Source organism: Doryrhamphus excisus, linkage group LG1, assembly GCF_037039965.1.
Source record: "Doryrhamphus excisus strain RoL-2023G ecotype Guam linkage group LG1, RoL_Dexc_Guam_v1.1, whole genome shotgun sequence".
Lineage (NCBI taxonomy): Eukaryota > Metazoa > Chordata > Actinopteri > Syngnathiformes > Syngnathidae > Doryrhamphus > Doryrhamphus excisus.
In genome coordinates this window covers 15,329,920-15,342,599 of record NC_136357.1, presented here as the reverse complement: position 1 = coordinate 15,342,599, position 12,680 = coordinate 15,329,920, and the positions used below count along the sequence as shown (strand labels likewise).

The following is a 12,680-nucleotide window of genomic DNA, read 5'->3' as shown; positions in this document are numbered from 1 at the left end:
GCGTAGACATACGTGGTGAGGCTGCTCAGGGACGGCCAGAATGAGCCCCAGTTTGTCTTCCGCACTTTTGATGAGTTTCAGGAGCTTCACAACAAACTGACTATCCTGTTCCCCCTATGGAAGCTGCCCAGGTAGTCCTCAGCAACCCTCCCGCTTTCATGTTAAATTCAAATAGCCAAGCTTGACATTCAGCTGGAGCGCCGAGTGAAGCTCCAACCCGCATTTATAAAAATAAACGCAAAAGCCATCTGATTTTGATGCAGTACCACTCTGACATTTATTTGATGACCGATCTACAGGGTGTCCCTAAAATTCTGGACAATACACCAAAAAAAATAAGGTTTCACTTAAAATCTATAACACATTCATTCATTCATTTTCTACCGCCTTTCCTCACGAGGGTCGCGGGGGTGCTAGAGCCTATCCCAGCTGTCTTTGGCGAAAGGCGGGGTACACCCTGGACTGGTCGCCAGCCAATCACAGGGCACATGTAGACAAACAACCATTCACACTCACATTCATACCTATGGACAATTTGGAGTCACCAATTAACCTAGCATTTTTTTGGAATGTGGGAGGAAACCGGAGTACCTGGAGAAAACCCACACATGCACGGGGAAAACATGCAAACTCCACACAGGGATGGCCGAGGGTGGTATAATAAATTCAATTATTGGTATTGTTTAACACGAGAATACAACATACTAACTGAAAACTGGAAACAACATAATAGGTCCCCTTTAAAAGTCTTGAGGGCAGGGGTCTCAAACTTGCGGTTGGCCCGCGAGACGCTAGTTTGATGCCCCCGCCTTGACCAAAGTTTAATGTTGAAATGACAGCTTAAAGCTGTGTGCACACCGGACACAATTAACATGATTTAGCCCCGCCCATACTGTTACCCTACTCTGTTACCCCGCCCTGTTTTGCTTTGGATAAGCAATGAAGCTAAAGGCTTATGACGCTGGGTACAAATAAATGCAGGAAATGATTTGGAATAAAAGGGAAAATACACGTCAAGATAAAGCATCTCATCAAACATGTTGTTAAAGTTACCACGCTGCTCCCAGATGGAACTGAGTGCGATGCTAACTTGCTAATTGGGTCAAATTATTAAGTTTCATTAATGTTCATGTTAAAGGTTAAATAACTGTTAATCTGTACATTTGAATCTGAAAAAAATAATTTTTCTACCAACTGTATGTGGTTTCTTACGTTTTCCTTATTTGCTGTTTTATTATTATTTTACTTATTACCGATTGATTGATTTATTGTCTTTATTCTTAATTTGTTTATTTATTTTGTGTATAGAAAAATAAAAATTAAGATATTTGAGAACAGTGGAATGTTTTATCAGATATTTTGGTGTGCAAAACCGGAACCAAAGTACTGAAAAAGTTAGGGTATAGCAGAAGCAAAAGCATTGAAGATAGTTTTTTTTAATTGATTTTTTTCCTAGTTTTTAATAAATGCGTTTTGGGGTTTTTTTGAAAACCTGATGCGGCCCGGCTTCACCCAAAACCTCGCTCCGGTGGCCCCCAGGTAAATTGAGTTTGAGACCCCTGCTTTAGGGGAACCCTGTAGATTGAGTTTCATTTCACGGCAATGCAAAAAATAATACTTGTACTTCCAACTTAACACACTAACGTCATGTGAACAGTTTTGGTTGATTTGTCTTCAGTTTCCCGAATAAAATGGTGCTGGGTCGCACCCACATCAAGGAGGTGGCCGTCAAGAGGAAGCTGGAGCTGAGCAACTACATCCACAACCTGATGAGGAGCTCTTCTGAGGTCACTCAGGTACACACACACACACACACACACACACACACACACACACACCACAGTATCAGTAAATGAAATCAACTGTTGTCTATTTATTTGTCATCCTCTAATGCTGTTCTCTTTCAGTGTGACCTGATCTACACCTTCTTCCATCCAGTGGCGCGAGATGACAAAACAGAAGGCTTGGAAGCAGCCTCTAAAGCTCCTGGTAAGCACATGTTCTACGCCGCATGGTCCTCATAAAGATGGCAGTTGGGTGTTGGGGTTGTTGGTTCTGTTTTATGTACTAAATCCCAAGATAACAAAGACGGTGTTGGGCTGTTGCAGAGCCCCCACTGAGTCCCACGTCAGGCCGTGTGGAAGGCGAGGTCAAACTGTCCATCTCGTACAGGAACAGCACCCTCTTCATCATGGTCATGCACATCAGAGACCTGGTACACAGACACACACACACACACCACTGCCCTGTCATTCTCGCACACGTCCCATTCCCTTCTGTCCCCCACTACTTCACCACATTCTGTTTCAGGTATCTGAAGAAGGAACTGATCCCAACCCGTACGTGAAAACGTACCTGCTCCCTGATCCACACAAGTCCTCCAAGCGGAAGACCAAGATCTCCAGGAAGACCAGGAACCCTACTTTCAACGAGATGGTGAGAGAACTTCACCCAGAGCTACACGCATTTCGATCTAAAAAAAAAAAAAAAACGCCAACAATGTTGTATTTACATAACTGACCTGTATATAAAACAAGCTAGCGGCATTGTTATTGTAGCAGCTAATATGAATGCGTAGATGCAGCACCTCACACCACTACTGAGGTAGGAGCCCACTCCCAAAGAATGCAGTAGAACATCTGTGCTGACGAGAAAAAAGAACAAGCGAATGAGGAACTATGAATAGACAACCAAATTGTCTGTAAAGTATTAGCCCTTATACCAGGTGTCTCAAACTCAATTTACCTGGGCGCCACTGGAGCTAAGGTTTGAGCGAGACCCTAAAAAAAAAAAAACGCATTTATTAAAAACAGAAAAATGAATAAACTTTGCTTTGGTTCCGATTTTTACAAGAAAAGCTCTGATAAAACATTCCACTGTTCTCAAATATCTTCATTTTTATTTTTCTACACAAAATAAGATCAAGAATAAAGAAAATAAATGAATCAGTAATAAAGGGTCTTGAGACACATGCTAACTCGCAAACTAGAGAGCTAGCGACCTAAACGGTAGCCTCCAAGTTATTTCCTTTAAACTTAAAAAGCCAAAAACTTACCACTTCCACACGGATAGGGAGGATAACTATTAACAGTTATTTAACCTTTAACATGAACATTAATCAAACGTAATAAATTTTTCTGGGTACATGATACCATACAGCATCCATATCAAACTTGCGCGGGCCGCACTAACATTAAACTTTCATATCAAGGCAGAGGCCTCAAGCTAGTGTCCTGCACCGCGGGCCGTGTGTTTGAGACCCCTGCCTTATACCATGTTTTGTTTATACACGGGTACATGGACTGTGTTGTGCTATCATGTGATACAGTGCATCCGGAAAGTATTCACAGCGCTTCACTTTTTCTACATTTTGTCATGTTACAGCCTCATTCCAAACTGTATTAAATTAATCTCTTACCTCAAAATTCTACACAAAATACTCCATTATGACAATGTGAAAAAAGTTTTTTTTGACATGTTTTGAATTTATTAAAAATAGAAAACAAAAAAATCACATTTACATAAGTATTCACAGCCTTTGCCATGAAGCTCAAAATTGAGCTCAGGTGCATCTTTTTTCCTCTGATCATCCTTGAGATCTTTCTACAGCTTAATTGGAGTCCACCTGCAGTAAATTCAGTTGATTGGACATGATTTGGAAATATAATAACTGTCTATATAAGGTCCCACAGTTGACTGTGCATGTCAGAGCACAAACACCAAGCATGAAGTCAAAAGAACTGTCTGTAGACCTGCGAGACAGGATTGTCTTTAGGCACAAATCTGGGGAAGGATACAGAAAAATTTCTGCTGCTTTGAAGGTCCCAATGAGCACAGTGGCCTCCATTATTCGTAAATGGAAGACGTTTGGAACCACCAGGACTCTTCCTAGAGCTGGCCGGCCTTCTAAACTGAGCGATCGGGGAAGAAGGGCTTTAGTCAGGGAGGTGACCAAGGCCCTGATGGTCACTCTGTCAGAGCTCCAGCGTTTCTCTGTGGAGAGAGGAGAGCCTTCCAGAAGGACAACCATCTCTGCAGCAATCCACCAATCAGGCCTGTATGGTAGAGTGACCATCAGGGCCTTGGTCACCTCCCTGACTAAGGCCCTTCTTCCCCGATCGCTCAGTTTAGAAGGCCGGCCAGCTCTAGGAAGAGTCCTGGTGGTTCCAAACGTCTTCCATTTACGAATAATGGAGGCCACTGTGCTCATTGGGACCTTCAAAGCAGCAGAATTTTTTCTGTATCCTTCCCCAGATTTGTGCCTCAAGACAATCCTGTCTCGCAGGTCTACAGACAGTTCTTTTGACTTCATGCTTGGTGTTTGTGCTCTGACATGCACAGTCAACTGTGGGACCTTATATAGACAGTTATTATATTTCCAAATCATGTCCAATCAACTGAATTTACTGCAGGTGGACTCCAATTAAGCTGTAGAAAGATCTCAAGGATGATCAGTGGAAAAAAGATGCACCTGAGCTAAATTTTGAGCTTCATGGCAAAGGCTGTGAATACTTATGTAAATGGGATTTTTTTGTTTTCTATTTTTAATAAATTCAAAACATGTCAAAAAAACCCTTTTTCACATTGTCATAATGGAGTATTTTGTGTAGAATTTTGAGGTAAGATATTAATTTAATTCAGTTTGGAATGAGGCTGTAACATGACAAAATGTAGAAAAAGTGAAGCGCTGTGAATACTTTCCGGATGCACTGTATGTGCTCCATGTATAACAATGAATATAGTAGTAGTCGTAGTATTGACATTACAAACAGCATAAATGTGCTCAAATGCGGCTCTAGAGTCAAAATAGATGCCAGACTCGCCACTGTAAGTTATTAGAAAGCATGTTCCAAATATTGCTAATAACTTGTGTTAGTTATGTTAATGCAACCCCTCTTCTTGCTCCTCAGCTGGTGTACAGCGGCTACAGCAAGGAGACGCTGGGCCTTCGCGAGCTGCAGCTCAGTGTGCTCAGCGCAGAGTCCCTGCGTGAAAACTACTTCCTGGGCGGCATCACGCTCCGCCTCAAAGACTTTGACCTCGGCAAGGAGACAGTCAAGTGGTACAAGCTGACCACTGTGCCGTACTTCTAAACCTGCCTGTCGTAGCTTATTCGATGCGGTCAAGGCAGGCCTACTTGGAGAGAGACCTTTTCATTAAGACCCAGCCAACTGATCTCTTTTGACTAATCAATGTGCTGATCAGAAGATTTTAGATATGACGGTGACCTGAAGTCATGAAAAAAAACGAATGGGAACGGGCTCGACTCTCACTCATGCAGATTGTTTCTGTGACAAACAATCGCTGCTCTCCTCCTGAAGCTTAACAAAGAAGCTGTAATATTTTGTACATTTTGATATTAGAGGACCAAAACTGCTCACCTACACAAGAGTAAATATACAGTAAATAAATATATATAGAGAGAGATAGATTAGACATGTTTATTTTTTAAGAACTAGAACAAATGGTGGTTACATTTTTTTTTTGTTTTTACATTTTCCTTGTTTATTTTCAGTTTGCTGCTTTTACCGCAGACACTTGTAGGTCATTGTAGGACGTATTGGATTCCAATCATCAACTAAAGGATTCCCTCATAAATGTGCCAAATGTGATTATTTGTGCGGCAAAACCTAGCCGCCTTACTCACCTCCACCTCCACCTTTCCAAGAGCTTATTTACCGGGGAAAATACTTCCTGGTCATCTGTGTGGTTTGCAACCTCAAAGTTCTGGACGTTTTGGTATTTGGAAATCAGGCCACTCAAAAGTGCCTCGGATTCTGAAAAGACCCACCCTCTATTAGGTACTTCACAGGGAATGATAGGGATCTGAGGGTTATTTTTTTACCTGGGTAACTTTGGTGGAAAGGCAACAAGGTTTTTCCAAATTCCAGGTGAATGAGAAAAGGGTTTCATCTCTTTTAACTTGGCCTTATTGCTAAATATATTTTTATTCATGTCACAAGAGAAATATATATATATATTTTCTGTAAAGTTCCTATTATGTAACTACGTGCACACTACCAGGTATTAAGAGCCCAACAGCACACTGGGGAAGAGGATTATCACCGCCATAGTTGGCCCATTCTGCTAATGAAGTCACATCTTTTCCAGCGATGGAAGAGCACTCGCTTAAAGTGCCTTCTGATTCACTATGAACTTTGTGGGTGTCACAGATTAGCACTTTTAGCTAAAAAAAAAAAACACTTTCACACACAAAAAGGGAACAAGAAGAACTTCTCCCCTCGTCGCTAACTCACAGTAGAGTTGTTAATAAAGTGTGTTCTTCGCACATCTACAAGACAATGATGTTTTATGCAAAAGTGACACTCACTTTGATATTAATACACCTTGCTCCACTCTTTTGTGTGTGAGTTTGTATTAACACGGCCAGTTATTTATTCTTAATTGGTGACCAGTAACTCCAACGGATCAGCGTGTGTACTGTAATCCCTCTTTCCTGAAGCAAATTAAATGTTTTTCAAACAAGTGTCTCCTTTGCTTTTCCTGCACATAGCATGAATCCATTGTGACAAATTACACGGGAATTACATTAAATGTGTTCCTATTCTATAGCTTATATTGTATAGATAAAATGTATTAATGTTTTATAGAGTTTTCTATAGTTGGCGTTTTTGACTTTTGACTTAAAAATTGATAATTATGTGCTTTAATCTACTATAATGACAATGATTTGGTTGGGTAATAATATAGTACCAACGTTCATTGATCTTAACTGTACAATATATCCCACTAATTATGAATTGTATAAATATCAGTAAAATACTGATTACAAACGAGTACAATTTTCTTAGAGGATTATTACAGAATAATGACAGGCAGAAAGAATGTCATCTGTGACGCTAATCGTGATAAAATTGGCGCACTTCCGCACTTGGAACCTTTTAAGTGCGTTCACTGAAGCATATTTTTGCTGAGAAATACGACAGAATGTAGTGCACTACCAGTACCCGGATGTTGCACTTAACAACATGGAATCCATCCGTTTTCTATGCCGCTTATCCTCACGAGAGTCGCGGGCATGCTGGAGCCTATCCCAGCTGCCTTTGGGCAATAGACGGGGTACACCCCGAACTGGTCGCCAGGCAATTAAGTATTAAAATCATAAAGTAATCGATTTGGCACAGTGTAACACTTTCAAAACTCAGGAAGTCAAGCGTTTATGTGTACCGTGTGACGTAAGTAACTGATTGTAGACTGAGCCGTGGTGCCTAATTTTATTTTTATGATTTACACATAATTGTATACAATAATACTTCACTTAAAATATAAATGACAAAATGTTTAACAGCGCTATAGAAATTAGCATGAATAAAACGGCACGAGCTCGCGTCAAACGCGTGCCTCTCAAATTGCGTCACTTCCGGCGCAAGCGCAAAGCACCATCTTGTTTCGTGTGTGCGGCCTCTCTTCCTCTACCGCCATCATGGGTCGCATGCACGCTCCCGGGTAAGCGTGATTTTTTAGCTTTTACAGTCGCTCTTTTGTACACAGCTTGGTTCTAACGCCAGTGTGGGCATTCTTAACTGCTTACGAGTAGAAACTGGCCGAGGTGAACCTTTAAACGTCGTCCAAGAAGCCCGAAAACCGTGGAAAAAAAGACGCTATGTCTACTGTTAGCCTCGTGTTAGCTAGCATTAGCCGACACTGCATCCCTGCTCCATTTTAAAAGTACAACTAATACATAGTAAACAGACAGCACAAATGTAGCCTATACACAGTCTTATTTGGTCGTGGCATTAAACCAAAATGTGCTAAATGTCACATTGAGGCTAACCTGGACTTGCACAGCAACTATAAATGGCCGCCGCCAGCCGCCAACCACGATGTTATTACACATTTATTTTGTATTTGCTTTGACAACTATGTGTTTACTTCCTCCCAACAGAAAGGGCTTGTCCCAGTCTGCTCTGCCATACAGGCGCAGTGTCCCAACTGTGAGTAGGCAGCATTCACTATGCACTTATGCGCATGTCATATAGTTAAAACTGTTATTTTCCTCATCCAGTGGCTGAAGCTGACATCCGATGACGTCAAAGAGCAGATTTTCAAGCTGGCTAAAAAGGGTCTGACCCCATCTCAGATTGGTAAGTCAACCTATGTGGCTGTGCATAGGTATGTAATTACATGTACAGCACTCATGCTATGGACATGACTGAGTGCTCGGGAGATGACACCCCACATTATCCATTCATCTTCTATGCTGCTTATCCCCACAAGGGTTGTGGATATGCTGGAGCCTATCCTGGTTGAGTGTTTCCACATTGAAAATGTTAAAATGGATGCTTAAAGTGTATATTAGGGATACACAATCCTGCAAAAAAAATGGAATCACCATTTTGTTGCTTTGAATTGAGATTGGACTACCGTTTTTTACGTTCAGAGCGGTGTCCTTTAAGTTTTCATAAAAGACACTGTGCAGGCAAGTATGGATGTAGTTTACAAGAACTTCCTCTATATAAGTGTAGTTATCGTGTGAATGTCTGCTCCTGTGAGCACGGTTTCCGCAGCAAGAGGGGACACTGGCTGTACTGCCTACTGGAGTCAGTGTGAGTGGCACTTTGCGTCAAGCTGGACTGGATCAGGACCAGCTGGAAGGCAGTCCGGATCTCGTTGACATTAATAGCACATCGTGCTTAGAAAAAAAACTGTAAAACCCAGCATGTTGAGCATCCAAAACTTCTTTCATGGCTCACTTCCAAATGCGCAAGCCTCATTTTTTGACACTTTGGCATTGTTTAAACAAGAGAATACATTTGTAGGTCAGAAAAGTGAAAAAAAGAATATGTTTCCGTTTCCAACTTGACTGACATACAGGACAGTGAGTCTAATAATCTGCCATACTTGCATACACTGCAACGATACTGCTAGCTTTGTTGACATAATAATACGATATATATATGTGTGTGTGTGTATGTGTATATATATAATCTGCCATACTTGCATACACTGCAATGATACTGCTAGCTTTGTTGGCAATAATACAATATATAATATATATTATATATATATATATAATAGTAAGTATGCAACGTATATATAAGTATGTACAGTGAAGAAAATAAGTATTTGAACACCCTGCTATTTTGCTATTTCTCCCACTTAGAAATCATGGAGGGGTCTGAAATTTTCATCGTAGGTGCATGTCCACTGTGAGAGAGATAAACTAAAAAGAAAAATCCAGAAATCACAATGCATGATTTTTTAACAATTTATTTGTGTGATACAGCTGCTAACAAGTATTTGAACACCTGAGAAAATGAATGTTAATATTTGGTACAGTAGCCTTTGTTTGCTATTACAGAGGTCAAACGTTTCCTGTAGTTTTTCACCAGGTTTGCACACACTGCAGGAGGGATCTTGGCCCACTCCTCCACACAGATCTTCTCTAGATCAGTCAGGTTTCTGGGCTGTCGCTGAGAAACACGGAGTTTGAGCTCCCTCCAAAGATTTTCGATTGGGTTCAGGTCTGGAGACTGGCTGGGCCATGCTAGAACCTTGATATGCTTCTTACGGAGCCACTCCTTGGTTTTCCTGGCTGTGTGCTTCGGGTCGTTGTCGTGTTGGAAGACCCAGCCACGACCCATCTTCAATGCTCTGACAGAGGGAAGGAGGTTGTTCCCCAAAATCTCACAATACACGGCCCCAGTCATCCTCTCTTTAATGCAGTGCACTCGTCCTGTCCCATGTGCAGAAAAACACCCCCAAAGCATGATGCTACCACCCCCATGCTTCACAGTAGGGATGGTGTTCTTCGGATTGTACTCTTCATTCTTCTTCCTCCAAACACGCTTATTGGAATTATGACCAAAAAGTTCTATTTTGGTCTCATCTGACCATACAACTTTCTCCCATGACTCCTCTGTATCATCCAAATGGTCATATGCAAACTTAAGACGGGCCTTGACATGTGCTGGTTTAAGCAGGGGAACCTTTCGTGCCATGCATGATTTCACATCATGACGTCTTAGTGTATTACCTACAGTAACCTTGGAAACGGTGGTCCCAGCTCTTTTCAGGTCATTGACCAAGTCCTGTCGTGTAGTTCTGGGCTGATTCCTCACCTTTCTTAGAATCATTGAGACCCCACGAGGTGATATCTTGCATGGGGCTCCACTCCGATTGAGATTGACCGTCATGTTTAGCTTCTTCCATTTTCTAATGATAGCTCCAACAGTGGACCTTTTTTCACCAAGCTGCTTGGTAATTGCTCCGTAGCCCTTTCCAGCCTTGTGGAGGTGTACAATTTTGTCTCTGGTGTCTTTGGACAGCTCTTTGGTCTTCGCCATGTTACAAGTTAAAGTCTTACTGATTGTATGGGGTGGACAGGTGTCTTTATGCAGCTAACGACCTCAAACAGGTGCATCTGATTCAGGATGATACATGGAGTGCAGGTGGACTTCTAATGGGCAGACTAACAGGTCTTTCAGGGTCAGAATTCTAGATGATACACAGGTGTTCAAATACTTATTTGCAGCTGTATCACACAAATAAATTGTTAAAAAATCATGCATTGTGATTTCTGGATTTTTCTTTTTAGTTTATCTCTCTCACAGTGGACATGCACCTACGATGAAAATTTCAGACCCCTCCATGATTTCTAAGTGGGAGAAATAGCAAAATAGCAGGGTGTTCAAATACTTATTTTCTTCACTGTATGTCTATGGTGTCTCTTTTTGAGTTTTTAGATTTATTTTATTTTATACTTTCTTCTATTTTACTTTAAACAGTGCTACATATCCCAAAGGGATTAATCGAGTATTGTCTGTCATAACATCACGCACTACTTGTACAGAGGCTACAGGATCCCTGAAGTGATGAGACTGCTGCTGGTTTAACAAAACTGTAGCAATCTACCGAGCTAACCAGCTGGCCTCCATTTTTTAAATTTTAAGCTTATTAGATTTGATGGCTAATTTAATGCAAGTAATGTCTCATCAATGTAACATTGCTGATGACTAGCAGTGGCCACAATTGTACATATTACTTACTGTTCTTCTCAATATTTTGATTAAACATGGCAAGCCATATTAAACTGCACAGTGAGTGCAAACTACGTGGGTTGAAATTTACATTTCTGTTCCGTGGTTCACATTTCACATTCTTGTCATCACCCCTTAGCTGAAGTTTAAATGTTTTCTGTGCATGACTTCAAAGCCCATTGTTTCCTGAGACATTTAAATGTGCAATGCCACTTGGTGATACATGAAGAGTTGAAATTTTGCTAGCATTCAAGCAGTGATGTCAGGACATGTCCATTGTTGCTAATCATGTCTCACATTGTGCAGGTGTCATTCTGAGGGACTCGCACGGTGTCGCCCAGGTCCGTTTTGTCACTGGCAACAAGATCCTTAGGATCCTCAAGTCCAAGGGCCTGGCCCCTGACCTGCCCGAGGACCTGTATCACCTCATCAAGAAGGCTGTGGCTGTCAGGAAGCATCTGGAGAGAAACAGAAAGGTGCAGTGTCCACCACTTGAGTTGTTGTATTTCTGTTTGGAAGAGCAGGCTGGAGTCCAAACCGTGTGCTTCTCCACATGTAGGACAAGGATGCTAAGTTCCGTCTGATTCTCATCGAAAGCAGAATTCACAGGCTGGCCCGTTACTACAAGACCAAGAGAGTTCTGGCCCCCAACTGGAAGTAGTACGTATAGACTCATAGTATAAACTAACTCTAAATATCTTCCGATTTGCATCTAAGGATGGATGTATTGTCTTAACATAGAGTTGTACTGTATTATTACTTTTTACAAATGGCACAATTCATTGTCCTGCTCTCCCTCTTCCCGAGAGTTGTGATATTTCTGTTGTGCAACAACAACATTGGAGGTAAATTAGCAGAATGGCTCATTGGTGCTGCCTCTGCCAGTCCCCTTCACACAGAATTTACATTTCATTGCTTCAGTGCAACAGTTTTAACTTTGTTTCCCATACTATTCCCTCTTTCTGTTCTAATGATTTTCTCTTTCCATTCACAGTGAATCCTCTACAGCTTCTGCTCTGGTGGCATAAACTTCTTTTTTTCAAATAAATGAAAGATTCAATTGGAAGTTTTCTTGTATTTTAATTTGTTAAAATTCTTTCTTTGTATTGATCTATATTTGTGTAGTTTTACGCAACATCAGGTTTGTAGAAGTGTTAATTTTTTTCAATTGCAAAGGGATTTTCCTTTTTCAGTTACAGCATCTAAAACGTGTGCCCATTACATTGATCACAACCTACCTGTTGATCACTAAGGTAATTTGGGTTGATTGCGTTAGCATCACTGTAGAAGTCATAGACATTTGTCGGCTGACATTAAGTTACCCTCATTTACTACTTCTTCCCCCATGGCGTTTCAAGCTACATACTGAGATGCAACATTCATCTTTATTCTGACTAGGGATGAGCTAATTCCGTGGTAAGATGCCTTATCTATTGCAAAAGTTATCCCACTTTTAGTGGGTAATTATTTAGGAAAAAAGTGTTTGAAGTGTTTTTGCTACTTTAGAAAAAAGTTTTTTGTATGAGGTGGTTTTATACACTTGAATGTCTTAAACTGATTTTGTTAACTATTTGATATAGTACTCAAGTTATGTACACAATTATGGAATTCTATTTAGATGTAATAGGGATTTACATCTTTGAACTACGAAAGCAAATTCCAAATGTTAACACAAAAGTG

The 12,680-nt window shown here is 40.9% G+C and overlaps 2 protein-coding genes and 1 non-coding gene across 3 annotated transcripts in view; all 3 read left to right on the top strand.

The window, feature by feature from the left end:
• pik3c2a (phosphatidylinositol-4-phosphate 3-kinase, catalytic subunit type 2 alpha) overlaps positions 1-6,487 on the top strand; it is a 37,103-nt gene extending 30,616 nt beyond the window's left edge. Inside the window, exons 28-33 of the mRNA XM_058075559.2 lie at positions 7-131; positions 1,679-1,796; positions 1,908-1,989; positions 2,109-2,215; positions 2,311-2,436; positions 4,911-6,487. Of these exons, the coding sequence (XP_057931542.2) occupies positions 7-131; positions 1,679-1,796; positions 1,908-1,989; positions 2,109-2,215; positions 2,311-2,436; positions 4,911-5,093 (741 nt within the window). The 3' untranslated portion in view covers positions 5,094-6,487. The remainder of the gene's footprint in view (positions 1-6; positions 132-1,678; positions 1,797-1,907; positions 1,990-2,108; positions 2,216-2,310; positions 2,437-4,910) is intronic.
• Positions 6,488-7,357: 870 nt separating this feature from the next.
• rps13 (ribosomal protein S13) lies at positions 7,358-12,066 on the top strand. The gene is made up of 6 exons (XM_058075469.2): positions 7,358-7,467; positions 7,907-7,955; positions 8,027-8,105; positions 11,307-11,476; positions 11,560-11,660; positions 11,995-12,066. The coding sequence occupies exons 1-6, from the start codon at positions 7,445-7,447 to the stop codon at positions 12,026-12,028; spliced, it is 456 nt and encodes a 151-aa protein (XP_057931452.1). The 5' UTR covers positions 7,358-7,444; the 3' UTR covers positions 12,029-12,066.
• Positions 11,771-11,901, top strand: LOC131131745 (small nucleolar RNA SNORA19). Its single transcript, XR_009130249.2, has one exon. It is a non-coding gene; the product is annotated as a small nucleolar RNA SNORA19 (small nucleolar RNA).
• Positions 12,067-12,680: the final 614 nt, after the last annotated feature.